The following is a 17,394-nucleotide window of genomic DNA, read 5'->3' on the forward strand; positions in this document are numbered from 1 at the left end:
GTGTGTGTGTTTGTGTGAGTGTGTGTGTCAGTGAGTGTGTGTGAGTGAGTGTGTGTTTGTGTGAATGTATGTGTGTGTGAGCATGTGTGAGTGAGTGTGTGTGTGTGTGAGAGTGAGTGGTGTGTGTGTTTTGTGTGTGTGTGTGTTTGTGTGAGTGTGTGTGTGTTTGTGTGAGTGTGTGTGAATGTATGTGTGGAGAGTGTGTGTGTGAGTGAGTGTGTGTGTGTTTGTGTGTGTGTTTGTGTGAGTGTGTGTGAATGTATGTGTGAGTGTGTGTGTGTGTGTGTTTGTGTGAGTGAGAGTGTGTGTGTGAGGGTGTGTGTGTGTGTGTGTGAGTGAGTGTGTGTGAGTGTGTGTGAGTGAGTGAGTGTGAGTGATTATGTGTGTGTGAATGAGTGTGAGATACAGGGAGCTGGTCGCTCCATGAGCTACCCAGGAAGCCCTGAGTGAAAGGTGAACTCCCCGGTGACAGCCCTTGGATTGGTTGAGGATTTCCTGGTTTCGGGGAACGCGGTGTGGCCAGAGACAGTCTGAGCACAAGGACAGACACCATCCCTGTCTTTCCCGTTGTGTCTGCGTCGCGAGGCATGGAGTGGGGCGGGGGGAGAAACGGCGGGGATAGACTCCCAGAAGGGTGTACTCTCAAAATAAGACCTAGGTCTAGCTGACCAGCTACAGATCCGAAGCTCAGGAAAAACTCTCTGAAGACGACATTGGTGGGGGGCGGAGATGATGGCCTCTGGGCATAATTGCTGGACTGATAATCCAGAGACCGAGGTAACATTTTGGGGACACGGGTTTGAATCCCGCAATGGCTTTTGAATTTAAGAAATACCAGGAATTTAGGGACTTACGGTGAATTAAAAGTTGGGAAAACAAAATCGCTAATGCCCTTCCTTACCCAGTCTGGACAGATACGTGACTCCAGACCCACCAGCAACCGGCATGACTCCTGACTGCCCCCCTCCCCGGGGCAATTAGGGGCGGCCGATAAATACTGACCCAGTCAGCGGCGCCCTCATCCTGCGAATGCGTGAAGGGAAAGCAATTTCGTGTCGACAGGACGTGATGGATGAGGGGGAGCTCACCAATTTGTGATGTGACTGACAGGACTCGTTCCTGTCCTAACACAGTGTGGCATCCCCTTCTGAGTTTTGGGATCATGGAGCTTAACACTGGGATTACAGGTATCCCCCCCCCCCCCCCCCCCCCCCGCTCCCGCTATCCGAAAGCCGAGCGTTCCCTGGAAAACCTTCCGGAAGCCAGAATGAGGGGGGGAAAGCGAAGGAGCACTAACTAAGACGGGAAAGCGTTCGGCTTTCTTTGTGAAGCCATGGCGAATTTTCGGGGATCAGGGGGATACCTGGATACCCCCCGGACAGTGAGGGACAACCCTCCCTCACTGTCCTCACTTACCCCGCGGCTGTGTGGGACCCTCTTCCCCAGGGCTCGGGGATTACTCCCCACTCATCGGTCTGTCACTGGGTTGCCAATAATCTGTCCTCTCTCTCTTTCTCTTTCTCTCTGTGTCTCTTTCTCTTTCTCTCAATCTCTCTCTTTCCCTCTCTCTCTGTCCCTCTCTTTCTCTCTCGGTCTCTCTCCCCCCCCCTCGTCCCCCATCGCCCTCTCTCTCTCACGCTTTCTCTCTCTCTCTCCTTCTCTCTGTCCCTCTCTCTCTATTTCTCTATTCATCTCCCTCTCTCTCTCTCTCTCTCTCTTTCTCACTTTCTCTCTCTCAATCTCTCCCTCTCCCTTTCTTTCTCTCTCACTCTCTCTTTCTCTCTCTCTACATTTCTCTCTTTGTCTCTCTCTACCCCTGTCTCACTCTCTCTTTCTCTCTCTCTCCCACCTCCCCTTCGCTATCTCTCTCTCTCCCTCTTTCTCTTTCTCTCTCTCTCCCACCCTCTTTCTTACTCTCTCTGTCTCTCTCCACCCATCTCTCTCTCTCTTTCTCTCTCTTTATTCCTCTCTGTTTCTTTCTCTCCCTCTGCCCTCTCTTGCTTTTCTCTCTCTTTTCTCCCTCTCTCTCTCCCTCTCTCTCTCTTTCTCTCGCTCCCTTTCTCTCTTTCTCGCTCTCTCTATCTCTTTCTCTCTCTGTCCCCCCCTCGCTCTCCATTTCTCTACTCCCCCCCTCTCTCTCTCTCTCTGTGTCTCTCTCTCTCTCTCTTTCTCTCTCTCTCTATATCTTTTCTCTCTCTCTGTCCCCCCCTCGCTCTCCCTCTCTCTACTCCCCCCCCTCTCTCCCTCTCCCCTCTCTCTCTCCCTCTGTCCCTCCGCTCCTGTCCAGGTCACACAGATCATGAATGGCTTGGTTCAGATATCGCTGGGAATCCCACTCTGTGTCGCTACCAGCTTCCTGTCCACCCTTCTCGGAGCGCCCTTCGTGATCGGGGTCATGGTGAGTCCAGCAAGCGGCTCGCTGCGGTTCCCGGAGAGACACAATCAACCCATTCGCCCCCCCATGCAACCCAGCACAAACCCAGCACAAACCAGCACAACCCAGCACAACCCAACACAACCCAACCCAACACAACCCAACACAGCCCAACCCAGCCCAACCCAGCCCAACCCAACCCAGCCCAGCCCAGCCCAGCCCAGCCCAACCCAACCCAGCTCAACCCAGCCCAGCCCAACTCAGGCCAGCCCAGCCCAACCCAGCCCAACCCAGCCCAACCCAACCCAACCCAACCCAGACCAACCCAACCCAGTCCAACCCAGCCCAGCCCAACCCAACCCAGCCCAACCCAGCCCAACCCAACCCAACCCAACCCAGCCCAACCCAACCCAACCCAACCCAGCCCAACCCAACCCAACCCAGCCCAACCCAACCCAGCCCAACCCAACCCAACCCAGCTCACCCAGCCCAGCCCAACTCAGGCCAGCCCAGCCCAACCCAACCCAACCCAACCCAGCCCAACCCAACCCAGCCCAACCCAGCCCAACCCAACCCAGCCCAACTCAACCCAGCCCAACCCAACCCAGCCCATCCCAGCCCAGCCCAACCCAGCCCAGCCCAACCCAACCCAACCCAGCCCAACCCAGCCCAGCCCAACCCAACCCAGCCCAACCCAGGCCAACCCAGCCCAACCCAACCCAACCCAACCCAGCCCAGCACAACCCAACCCAACCCAACCCAACCCAGCCCAACACAACCCAGCCCAACCCAACCCAGCCCAACCCAGCCCAACCCAACACAACACAGCCCAGCCCAGCCCAGCCCAGCCCAACCCAACCCAGCTCAACCCAGCCCAGCCCAACTCAGGCCAGCCCAGCCCAACACAACCCAACCCAACCCAGCCCAACCCAACCCAGCCCAACCCAGCCCAACCCAACCCAACCCAACCCAGCCCAACCAAACCCAGCCCAACCCAGCCCAGCCCAACCCAACCCAGCCCAACCCAGCCCAACCCAACCCAACCCAACCCAGCCCAACCCAACCCAGCCCAACCCAGCCCAGCCCAACCCAACTCAGCCCAACCCAGCCCAACCCAACCCAACCCAACCCAACCCAGCCCAACCCAACCCAGCCCAGCCCAGCCCAACCCAACCCAACCCAACCCAGCCCAACCCAACCCAGCCCAACCCAACCCAACCCAGCTCAACCCAGCCCAGCCCAACTCAGGCCAGCCCAGCCCAACCCAACCCAACCCAACCCAGCCCAACCCAACCCAGCCCAACCCAGCCCAACCCAACCCAGCCCAACCCAACCCAGCCCAACCCAACCCAGCCCATCCCAGCCCAGCCCAACCCAGCCCTGCCCAACCCAATCCAACCCAGCCCAACCCAGCCCAGCCCAACCCAACCCAGCCCAACCCAGCCCAACCCAACCCAACCCAACCAGCCCAACCCAACCCAGCCCAGCCCAGCCCAACCCAACCCAACCCAACCCAACCCAGCCCAACCCAGCCCAGCCCAACCCAACCCAGCCCAACCCAGCCCAACCCAACCCAACCCAGCCCAACCCAACCCAGCCCAGCCCAGCCCAACCCAACCTAACCCAACCCAGCCCAACCCAACCCAGCCCAGCCCAACCCAACCCAACCCAACCCAACCCAGCCCAACCCAGCCCAGCCCAACCCAACCCAGCCCAACCCAGCCCAACCCAACCCAACCCAACCCAGCCCAACCCAACCCAGCCCAGCCCAGCCCAACCCAACCCAACCCAACCCAACCCAGCCCAACCCAACCCAACCCAGCTCAACCCAGCCCAGCCCAACTCAGGCCAGCCCAGCCCAACCCAACCCAACCCAGCCCAACCCAACCCAACCCAGCCCAACCCAACCCAGCCCAACCCAGCCCAACCCAACCCAACCAAACCCAGCCTAACCCAACCCAGCCCAGCCCAGCCCAGCCCAGTCCAACCCAACCCTGACCATAGCAACATGACGGTTGGAGGAAGAGCACCTCATCTTCTGCCTAGGAACCCTCCAACCACAAGGGATGAACTCGGATTTCACCAGTTTCCTCATTTCCCCTCCCCCCACCCTGTCTCAGTCAAATCCATCGAATTCAGCACCGCCTTCCTAACCTGCAATCTTCTTCCTAACCTCTCCGCCCCCACCCCCTCTCCGGCCTTTCACCCTCACCCTAACCTCCTTCTACCTATCGCATTCCCAACACCCCTCCCCCAAGTCCCTCCTCCCTCCCTTTTATCTTAGCCTGCTGGACCAACTTTCCTCATTCCTGAAGAAGGGCTTATGCCCGAAACGTCGATTCTCCTGTTCCCTGGATGCTGCCTGACCTGCTGCGCTGTTCCAGCAACACATTTTCAACTCAACCCAACCCAGCCCAGCCCAGCACAGCCCAACTCAACCCAGCCCAACCCAGCCCAGCCCAACCCAGCCCAGCCCAGCACAGCCCAACTCAACCCAGCCCAACCCAGCCAAACCCAACCCAACCCAGCCCAGCCCAGCACAACCCAGCCCAGCCCAGCAAAGCCCAGCCCAGCCCAGCCCAACCCAGCCCAGCCCAACCCAACCCAACCCAGCCCAGCCCAGCCCAGCCCAGCCCAACCCAGCCCAACCCAGCCCAACCAAGCCCAACCCAGTACAACCCAACCCAGCACAACCCAACCCAGCCCAGCCCAACCCAGTACAACCCAACCCAACCCAGGCCAACCCAGCCCAGCCCAACCCAACCCAACCCAACCCAGCCCAGCCCAACCCAACCCAGCCCAACCCAGCACAACCCAACCCAGCACAACCCAACCCAGCCCAGCCCAGCCCAACCCAACCCAACCCAACCCAGCCCTGCCCAACCCAACCCAACCCAGCCCAACCCAGCACAACCCAACCCAGCACAACCCAACCCAGCCCAGCCCAGCCCAACCCAACCCAACCCAGCCCAGCCCAACCCAACCCAGCCCAACCCAACCCAGCCCAGCCCAGCCCAACCCAACCCAACCCAACCCAGCCCTGCCCAACCCAACCCAACCCAGCCCAACCCAGCACAACCCAACCCAGCACAACCCAGCCCAGCCCAGCCCAACCCAACCCAACCCAACCCAGCCCTGCCCAACCCAACCCAACCCAGCCCAACCCAGCACAACCCAACCCAGCACAACCCAACCCAGCCCAGCCCAGCCCAACCCAGCACAACCCAACCCAACCCAGCCCAGCCCAGCCCAACCCAGCACAACCCAACCCAGCCCAGCCCAGCCCAGCCCAACCCAACCCAGCCCAGCCCAACCCAACCCAGCCCAACCCAGCCCAGCCCAGCCCAGCCCAGCCCAGCCCAACCCAACCCAACCCAGCCCAACCCAGCCCAGCCCAACCCAACCCAGCCCAGCCCAGCCCAGCCCAGCCCAACCCAACCCAATCCAACCCAACCCAGCCCAACCCAACCCAGCCCAGCCCAGCCCACACACTCCCCTCACACACTTACACTCACACACATACACTTACCCTCGCACTCACATACTCCCCTCACACACACACTCACACACGCTCCCCCGTACACTCACACACACACTCACAAACTCCCTCTCAATCACTCAGACACACTCCCATTCGCACACTCTCACACTCACACACTCCCACTCGCAAACTCACACACTCCCCCTCACACACATCCACACATGCCCACTTGCACACTTCCACTCACACTCACACACTCCCACAGTAACAGACTCACACTCACAAACTCCCCCTCACTCACTCACACACACACTCCCACTCGCACACTCTCACACTCACACACACACACACACACTTACAAACTCCCCCTCACTCACTCACACACACTCCCACTTGCACACTCTCACACTCACACTCACACACTCCCACTCGCCAACTCACACTCTCCCCCTCACACACTCACATACACACACTCCCACTCGCACACTCACATGCCTACACTCACACATTCCCCTCATACACTCCCCCTCACTGACTTACACTCATACTCACATACTCCCCCTCACACACACACACACAATCTCCCCCTCGCGCACTCACACACTCACATCACGCACGCTTCCCTTTTCACACTCACACACTCCCACTTTCACACTCACTCTCACACATGCCCCTGCACACTCACACACACTCCCCCTCACACACTCACTCACACAAACTCATGCACGATCCCTCTCGCAAACACACACACAAAAGCTCTCCCCCTCACACACTAACACTCACACACTCCCCCTCGCACACTCACACACACAGACTCTCCTCCTCACACGCTCACACACACCCACTCTGTCCCCTTGTACACTCATACAAACTCTCCCCCACACACACACTCTCCCCCTCGCACACTCACATAAACTGTCCCTCTCACATTCACACACGCACACTCTCCTCCTCGCACACTCATACACTCACACTTACACACTCACACACTCCCACTCGCACACTCACATTCACAAACCCTCGCAAACGCACACACACACTCCCTCTTGCACACACACACTCACACTCACACACTCACAGTAACAGACTCACACTCACACACTCACACACTCACACTCACCTTCTGGCTCGCACACTCCACAATCAGACTTACACACTCCCCCTCGCACACTCACACGCACACACACACTCACACTCACACACACCGACTCGCGCACTCACACACACTCCCACTTGCACACTCACACACGCTCCCTCTCACACTCCTCCTCACACACACTCTCACACATTCCCACTCGCACACACACAAACACACACACCCTCGCACACTCACACGCTCACACTCACACATACCGACTCACACACTCCCCCTCAAATACACACACTCACACTCCCCCTCACACACTAACACTCACACACTCCCCCTCGCACACTCTCATACTTTCCCCTTTACACACTCACACACTGTCCTACTTACACTGTCACACACTCTCACACTCATACACTCACTCTCATGTACAAACACTCACACACACTCTCACACACACATATACTCTCTCACATGCACACTCACACCGCACTCACACACTCCCCCTGACACACTCACACGCTCAGACTCGCACACTCCCACTCGCACACTCACACTCACACACTCCCCCTCACACACTCATGTCCTCACAGTCTCATACTCACACACTCTCCTTTGCACACTCACACTCACATTCACACATTCCGCTTACACACTCAAACACACATTCCCACTTGCATACTTACACTCACACTCACACACTCTCCATCACACACACACTCACACACGCTCTCACACTCACACACACACTCTCACACTCCACCTCACACTCTCACACACTCACGCACTCTCTCTCGCACACTCCCACACACAGACTCTCCCACTCAGACACTCACACGCACACTCGCTCCCCCTCAAACACTCACACACACATGAACTCTCCCCTTCGCACACATACTCTCTCACACACACACACACTCACTCACACACTCCAGCTCGCACATTCACACGCTTAGACTCACACTCGCTCCCCCTCGCGCACTCACACACACTATCCTACTTACACAGTCACACACTCACACTCATTCACTCACTCTCATGCACAAACACTCACACACACTCTCTTACACACACACTCACACACACACTCTCTCACACACACATATACTCTATCACATTCACACTCACACACTCCCCCTCACACACTCACACGTTTACACTCGCACACTCACATTCACACATTCCTCTCACACACTACATTCAAACACTTACACACAAACTCACACACTCTCCCTCACACACTCACACTCACACACACACACTCACAAACTCCCCTTGCTCACTCACACACACCCACTCTCTCCCCCTCACACACACTCTCCCCCCTCACACACTCACACAATCCCACTCACACACTCCCACACACAGACTCTCCCACTCACACATTCACTCACACACTCACACAGACACTCTCCTCTTCGCACACACTCACACACATGAACTCTCCCCCTCGAACACTCATATACTTTCCCCTTTGCACAGTCACACACACACTCTCCAACTTTCACACTCACCCACTCTCCCACTCATACACTCACTCTCACGCACACTCACACACACACTTTTAACACACATACTGTCACACACACACACACACTCACACACTACCCCTCGCATAACCACACACTCCCCTTGCACACTCACACCCTCTCAACACTCACACACACTCCCCCTTGCACACTCACACACTCACCCTCACTTTCTTGCACACTCACTTACATGCTCCCACTTGCACACACACACACTCACACACTCCTCCTTGCACACTCCCACACTCACACTCACATACTCACACTGTCAGCCTCACACTTTCCCCCTCACACACTCCCCTTTGCACACTCACACTCACACAATCCCGCTTGCACACTCACACACTCCCACTCACATACTCACATGCTCACACTCGCTCACTCACACGCACACATTCCACTCACACACTCTAACACACGCACTCCCACTCGCACACTCACGCTCACACTCACACACTCCCACTCTCAAACTCCCACTCTCCCACTCACATACTCACACACTTCCCCTCACACACTCCCACTTGCACACTCACATGCTCACACTCACACCCTCCCCCTCGCACACTTACACTCCCACTCCCACTCACATACTCTCCCTAACACACTCACACTCATACAGGCTCCCCTTCGCACACTCACACACACTCACAAACTCCCCCTCGCTCACTCACACACACACAATCCCACTCACACATGCCCCCTCACACACGCCCCCTCACACACGCCCCCTCACACACTCACACTTACACACTCCCCCCACACTGTCACTGTCACATACTCACACTCACACACTCCCCCTCACATACACACACACTCACAACACTCCCCCTTGCACACTCACACATTCCCCCTCGCACACTCACACACACAGACTCTCCACCTCACACACTCACACACACAAACTCTCCCCCTCGCACACTCACACAAACTCTCCTCTTTGCACACTCACACACTCTCCCCCTCACACACTCACACACACAAACTCTCCCCCTCCCACACTCACACACTCTCCCCTTCTCACACACACACTCACCCGCTCAGTCACTGACAAACGCACACTCACACACTCACTCACACACTCCCGCTCACACACTCCCACTCGCACATTCCACTCACAAACTCAAACACACACACTCATGCTTCGCACGCACTCACCCCCTCGGACACTCACACACTCACAATCCCACTCGAGCACTCACACACGCCCCCTCTCACACACACACACACACTCATAAACTCCCCCTCGCTCACTCACACACACACTCATACATATACCCTCTCCCCCTCGCGCACACTCTCCCCCTCGCACACTCACACTCACACAATCCCACTCGCACACTCACACACGTCCTCTACATTGTTACTGTCACACACTCACACTCACACACTCCCCCTCGCACACTCACACACAGACTCTCCCCCTCACATACTCACACACACAATCTCCCCCTCACACACTCACAAACACATGCACACTCACACAAACTTTCCCCTTTGCACACTCACACACACACTCACACACTCACACACTCTCCCCCTCACACACTCACACACACAAACTCTCCCCTCGCACACTCACACACTCTCCCCTTCTCACACACACATTCTCCCGCTCGCTCACTGACAAGTTCACACTCACACACTCACTCACACACTCCCACTCACACACTCACACATCCCCTCGCACACACGTTAGCACTCGCATACTCACATTCACACATTCCGCTCAAACACTCAAACACACACTCCCACTCGCATACTCACACACTCCCCCCACACACACACACTCACTTGCTCACACACACTCCCCTCACGCACACTCACACACTCCCCCTCGCACACTTACACTCACACAATCACACTCATACACGCTCCCTCTCTCACACTCCCACACACACACTCTCCCCCCACACACACTCTCCCCCTCACACACTCTCACACTCACACAATCCCACTCACACACTCACACATGCCTCCTCTCACACTCATACTCACACACACCCCCACACTCTCACTCTCATACACTCCCTCCCACACACTCTCACACTCCCCTCGCATACACTCTCCCCCTTGGACACACACTCTCACACTCTTCCTTGCACACTCACACACACACTCTCCCTCTTGCACACACTCTCCCCCTCAAAACATTCACACTCACACACGCTCCCCCTCACACACACACACATGCACACTCTCCCCATCGCACACTCACACAAACTCTTCCCCTCACACACTCACAAAACTCTCCCCCTCACACACACACACACTCACACTCTCCCCCTCGCATACTCACCCAAACTCAACCCCTCGCACACACACACACTCTCTCTCCCTCGCACACTCACACATACACGCACACTCTCCCCTCGCACACTCACACAAACTCTCCCCTTCACACATTCACACGCACACACACTCTCCCCCTCGCTCACTCACAGAAACCCAAACCCTTGCACACTCTCACACATCAACTCTCCTCCTCGCACATACACACTCTTCCCCTTGCTCACTGACACACACATTCTCCCCCTCCCACACTCACATACTTTCCTCTTTGCACACTCACACACACACTCCTACTTTTACAGTCACACACTCTCACACTCACACACACACTCTCACACACACACTATCTCACATACGCACACACACACTCACTCGCACAGACACTCTCACACACCCACACTGACACTCACGTGTACTGTCAGCCCCACTCATATTCACACTCCCACACTCACACTTTGCCACACTCACTCACACGTACTCTCACAGTCATACTTCCATTCTGACACACTCTCACACCCACTCAGTCACACCCCTGCTCCCAGGTACACACACTCTGACACATTCATACGCACATATTCACACCCATTCACAGTCATGCTCACACTCTCACACACACACACTGTCTGACACACTCACTCACACTCGATCAGTCACATGTGTACTCCCTCCCTCCCTCCCCCTCTCCCTCTCTCCCTCCCTCTCTCCCTCTCCGTCCCTCTCCCTCCCTCCCACCGAGGCTCAGTAGCAGCAGGGTGGGCCATCTACAAGGGGCACTGCAGAAACTCACCAAAGACCCTCAGGCAGCACCTTTCCCCCAAACCCACGGCCCCCACTCCCACCCAGAAGGACAAGGGGGGGCAGCAGGTACATGGGAACACCACCCCCCTTCCTGCAAGTTCCCCTCCGAGACACCCCCCATCCCGACTCGGAAACATATCGCCGTTCCCTTCAGGGTCAGAATCCCGGAATTCCCTCCCTCAGGGGCATTGTGGGTCTACCCACAGCACATGGACTGCAGCGGGTCAAGATGGACGCTCACCCCCCACCACCTTCTCAAGGTGGGGGGGGGGCAACTAGGGACTGGGTGGGAAATACTGGGCCCATGAATGATCACAAATCAATAAAGAAGCAGGAAGCCGTTGCCTTGCTCTAGCTGCAGGGGATGCACTCTCTGGTGGGGTGGGGGGGGGGGGGAGGGGAGCAGGAAACGTAATTTCAGAAACAGTTAGAAACTGAGAAAGTACAGAGGAGAGGTAACCCTTAATATTGTTGAGAATAACCACTGGCTGAGGGCAACATACCTCATTGGAGGATAATGTGGAGCGGCCCGGTGCCTCAGTGGTTAGCGCGGCTGCCTCATGGCACCAGGGACCTGGGTTCGATCCCACCCTCGGGGGGGACAGTCCGTGTGGAGTTTGCACATTCTCCCCGGGTCTGCGTGGATTTCCTCCGGGTGCTCCGGTTTCCTCCCACAGTCCAAAGATGTGTAGGTTAGGGTGGGATTGACCATGCTAAATTGTCCCATAGTGTTCAGGGATGTGTAGGTCAGGGTGGATTGGCCGTGCTAAATTGTCCCATAGTGTTCAGGGATGTGTAGGTCAGGGTGGATTGGCCGTGCTAAATTGTCCCATAGTGTTCAGGGATGTGTAGGTTAGGGTGGATTGGCCACGTTAAATTGTCCCATAGTGTTCAGGTATGTGTAGGTAAGGGTGGATTGGCCGTGCTAAATTGTCCCATAGTGTTCAGGGATGTGTAGGTTAGGGGGGACTGGCCGTGCTAAATTGTCCCACAGTGTTCAGGGATGTGTAGGTTAGGGTGGATTGGCCGTGCTAAATTGTCCCACAGTGTTCAGGGATGTGTAGGTTAGGGTGGATTGGCCGTGCTAAATTGTCCCATAGTGTTCAGGGATGTGTAGGTTAGGGTGGATTGGCCGTGCTAAATTGTCCCATAGTGTTCAGGGATGTGTAGGTTAGGGTGGATTGGCCGTGCTAAATTGTCCCATAGTGTTCAGGGATGTGTAGGTCAGGGTGGATTGGCCGTGCTAAATTGTCCCATAGTGTTCAGGGATGTGTAGGTTAGGGTGGATTGGCCGTGCTAAATTGTCCCATAGTGTTCAGGGATGTGTAGGTTAGGGTGGATTGGCCGTGCTAAATTGTCCCATAGTGTTCAGGGATGTGCAGGTCAGGGTGGATTGGCCGTGCTAAATTGTCCCATAGTGTTCAGGGATGTGCAGGTTAGGGTGGATTGGCCGTGCTAAATTGTCCCATAGTGTTCAGGGATGTGCAGGTTAGGGTGGATTGGCCGTGCTAAATTGTCCCATAGTGTTCAGGGATGTGCAGGTTAGGATGAATTGGCCGTGCTAAATTGTCCCATAGTGCTCAGGGATGTGTAGGTTAGGGGGGATTGGCCGTGCTAAATTGTCCCATAGTGTTCAGGGATGTGTAGGTTAGGGTGGATTGGCCATGCTAAATTGTCCCATAGTGTTCAGGGATGTGTAGGTTAGGGTGGATTGGCCATGCTAAATTGTCCCATAGTGTTCAGGGAAGTGTAGGTTCGGGTGGATTGGCCGTGCTAAATTGTCCCATAGTGTTCAGGGATGTGTAGGTTAGGGTGGATTGGCAGTGCTAAATTGTCCCATAGTGTTCAGGGATGTGTAGGTTCGGGTGGATTGGCCGTGCTAAATTGTCCCATAGTGTTCAGGGATGTGCAGGTCAGGATGAATTGGCCGTGCTAAATTGTCCCATAGTGCTCAGGGATGTGTAGGTTAGGGGGGATTGGCCGTGCTAAATTGTCCCATAGTGTTCAGGGATGTGTAGGTTAGGGTGGATTGGCCATGCTAAATTGTCCCATAGTGTTCAGGGATGTGTAGGTTAGGGTGGATTGGCCATGCTAAATTGTCCCATAGTGTTCAGGGAAGTGTAGGTTCGGGTGGATTGGCCGTGCTAAATTGTCCCATAGTGTTCAGGGATGTGTAGGTTAGGGTGGATTGGCAGTGCTAAATTGTCCCATAGTGTTCAGGGATGTGTAGGTTCGGGTGGATTGGCCGTGCTAAATTGTCCCATAGTGTTCAGGGATGTGTAGGTTAGGGTGGATTGGCCGTGCTAAATTGTCCCATAGTGTTCAGGGATGTGCAGGTTAGGGTGGATTGGCCGTGCTAAATTGTCCCATAGTGTTCAGGGATGTGTAGGTTAGGGTGGATTGGCCGTGCTAAATTGTCCCATAGTGTTCAGGGATGTGTAGGTTAGGGTGGATTGGCCACGTTAAATTGTCCCATAGTGTTCAGGGATGTGCAGGTTAGGGTGGATTGGCCGTGCTAAATTGTCCCATAGTGTTTAAGGATGTGTAGGTTAGGGTGGATTGGCGGTGATAAATTGACCCATAGTGTTCAGGGATGTGTAGGTTAGGGTGGATAGGCCGTGCTAAATTGCCCCACAGTGTTCAGGGATGTGTAGGTTAGGGTGGATTGGCCGTGCTAAATTGTCCCATAGTGTTCAGGGATGTGTAGGTTAGGGTGGATTGGCCGTGCTAAATTGTCCCATAGTGTTCAGGGATGTGTAGGTTAGGGTGGATTGGCCGTGCTAAATTGTCTCATAGTGTTCAGGGATGTGTAGGTTAGAGTGGATTGGCCGTGCTAAATTGTCCCATAGTGTTCAGGGATGTGTAGGTTAGGGTGGATTGGCCGTGCTAAATTGTCCCATAGTGTTCAGGGATGTGTAGGTTAGGGTGGATTGGCCGTGCTAAATTGTCCCACAGTGTTCAGGGATGTGTAGGTTAGGGGGGATTGGCCGTGCTAAATTGCCCCAGAGTGTTCAGGGATGTGCAGGTTAGGGGGGATTGGCCGTGCTAAATTGCCCCAGAGTGTTCAGGGATGTGCAGGTTAGGGTGGATTGGCCGTGCTAAATTGCCCCAGAGTGTTCAGGGATGTGCAGGTTAGGGTGGATTGGCCGTGCTAAATTGTCCCACAGTGTTCAGGGATGTGGAGGTTAGGGTGGATTGGTCGTGCTAAATTGTCCCATAGTGTTCAGGGATGTGCAGGTTAGGGTGGATTGGCCGTGCTAAATTGTCCCATAGTGTTCAGGGATGTGTCGGTTAGGGTGGGTTGGCCGTGCTAAATTGTCCCATAGTGTTCAGGGATGTGCAGGTTAGGGTGGATTGGTCGTGCTAAATTGTCCCATAGTGTTCAGGGATGTGCAGGTTAGGGTGGATTGGCCGTGCTAAATTGTCCCATAGTGTTCAGGGATGTGTAGGTTAGGGTGGATTGGCCGTGCGAAATTGTCCCATAGTATTCAGGGATGTGTAGGTTAGGGTGGATTGGTCGTGCTAAATTGTCCCATAGTGTTCAGGGATGTGCAGGTTAGGGTGGATTGGCCGTGCTAAATTGTCCCATAGTGGTCAGGGATGTGTAGGTTAGGGTGGATTGGCCGTGCTAAATTGTCCCATAGTGTTCAGGGATGTGCAGGTTAGGGTGGATTGGCCGTGCTAAATTGTCCCATAGTGTTCAGGGATGTGTCGGTTAGGGTGGATAGGTCGTGCTAAATTGTCCCATAGTGTTCAGGGATGTGTAGATCAGGGTGGATTGGCCGTGCTAAATTGTCCCAAAGTGTTCAGGGATGTGTAGGTTAGGGTGGATTGGCCGTGCTAAATTGTCCCATAGTGTTCAGGGATGTGTAGGTTAGGGTGGATTGGTCGTGCTAAATTGTCCCATAGCATTCAGGGATGTGTAGGTTAGGGTGGATTGGCCGTGCTAAATTGTCCCATAGTGTTCAGGGATGTGCAGGTTAGGGTGGATTGGCCGTGCTAAATTGTCCCATAGTGTTCAGGGATGTGTAGGTTAGGGTGGATTGGCCGTGCTATATTGTCCCATAGTGTTCAGGGATGTGTAGGTTAGGGTGGATTGGCCGTGCTAAATTGTCCCACAGTGTTCAGGGATGTGTAGGTTAGGGAGGATTGGCCGTGCTAAATTGTCCCATAGTGTTCAAGGATGTGCAGGTTAGGGTGGATTGGCCGTGCTAAATTGTCCCATAGCGTTCAGGGATGTGCAGGTTAGGGTGGATTGGCCGTGCTAAATTGTCCCATAGTGTTCAGGTATGTGTAGGTTAGGGTGGATTGGCCGTGCTAAATTGTCCCATAGTGTTCAGGGATGTGTAGGTTAGGGTTGATTGGCCGTGCTAAATTGTCCCATAGTGTTCAGGGATATATCGGTTAGGGTGGATTGGCCGTGCTAAATTGTCCCATAGTGTTCAGGGATGTGTAGGTTAGGGGGGATTGGCCGTGCTAAATTGTCCCATCGTGTTCAGGGATGTGTAGGTTAGGGTGGATTGGCCGTGCTAAATTGTCCCATAGTGTTCAGGGATGTGTAGGTTAGGGTGGATTGGCCGTGCTAAATTGTCCCATAGTGTTCAGGGATGTGTAGGTTAGGGGGGATTGGCCGTGCTAAATTGTCCCATAGTGTTCAGGGATGTGTAGGTTAGGGTGGATTGGCCGTGCTAAATTGTCCCATAGTGTTCAGGGATGTGTAGGTTAGGGTGGATTGGCCGTGCTAAATTGTCCCATAGTGTTCAGGGATGTGTAGGTTAGGGTGGATTGGCCGTGCTAAATTGTCCCATAGTGTTCAGGGAAGTGTAGGTTAGGGTGGATTGGCCGTGCTAAATTGTCCCATACTGTTCAGGGATGTGTAGGTTAGGTTGGATTGGCCATGCTAAATTGTCCCACAGTGTTCAGGGATGTGTAGGTTAGGGGGGATTGGCCGTGCTAAATTGTCCCATATTGTTCAGGGATGTGCAGGTTAGGGTGGATTGGCCGTGCTAAATTGTCCCATAGTGTTCAGGGATGTGCAGGTTAGGGTGGATTGGTCGTGCTAAATTGTCCCATAGTGTTCAGGGATGTGTAGGTTAGGGGGGATTGGCCATGCTAAATTGTCCCATAGTGTTCAGGGATGTGTAGGTTAGGGGGGATTGGCCATGCTAAATTGTCCCATAGTGTTCAGGGATGTGTAGGTTAGGGTGGATTGGCCGTGCTAAATTGTACCGTAGTGTTCAGGTATGTGTAGGTTAGGGTGGATTGGCCGTGCTAAATTGTCCCATAGTGTTCAGTGATGAGTAGGTTATGGTGGATTGGCCGTGCTAAATTGTCCCATAGTGTTCAGGGATGTGTAGGTTAGGGTGGATTGGCCGTGCTAAATTGTCCCATAGTGTTCAGGGATGTGCAGGTTAGGGTGGATTGGCCGTGCTAAATTGTCCCATAGTGTTCAGGGATGTGTAGGTGAGGGTGGATTGGCCGTGCGAAATTGTCCCATAGTGTTCAGGGATGTGTAGGTTAGGGGGGTTTGGCCGTGCTAAATTGTCCCATAGTGTTCAGGGGTGTGTAGGTTAGGGTGGATTGGCCGTGCTATATTGTCCCATAGTGTTCAGGGATGTGTAGGTTAGGGTGGATTGGCCGTGCTATATTGTCCCATAGTGTTCAGGGATGTGTAGGTTAGGGTGGATTGGCCGTGCTAAATTGTCCCATAGTGTTCAGGGATGTGTAGGTTAGGCTTCCTGTGTGATCAGAGGGTCACACCTTGTGTGTTATCTGTTTCTCTGCAGTTCATCGTGTCAGGAGCGATGTGCATCGCTGCAGAGAAGGATCCCTCCAT

The 17,394-nt window shown here is 54.7% G+C and overlaps 1 protein-coding gene across 1 annotated transcript in view; it reads left to right on the top strand.

Moving 5' to 3' along the window:
- Positions 1-2,292: 2,292 nt before the first annotated feature.
- Positions 2,293-17,394, top strand: part of LOC148133993 (uncharacterized) — a 47,429-nt gene continuing 32,327 nt past the window's right edge. The window contains exons 1-2 of the mRNA XM_087985715.1: positions 2,293-2,398; positions 17,345-17,394. The exon at positions 17,345-17,394 is cut by the window's right edge and continues 7 nt beyond it. Coding sequence (XP_087841841.1) covers positions 2,300-2,398; positions 17,345-17,394 — 149 coding nt within the window. The 5' untranslated portion in view covers positions 2,293-2,299. The remainder of the gene's footprint in view (positions 2,399-17,344) is intronic.

This window comes from Chiloscyllium plagiosum, unplaced genomic scaffold (assembly GCF_037043375.1).
Source record: "Chiloscyllium plagiosum isolate Xiang-an unplaced genomic scaffold, Cpla_swu_hap1 HiC_scaffold_141, whole genome shotgun sequence".
NCBI classification, from domain to species: Eukaryota; Metazoa; Chordata; class Chondrichthyes; order Orectolobiformes; family Hemiscylliidae; genus Chiloscyllium; species Chiloscyllium plagiosum.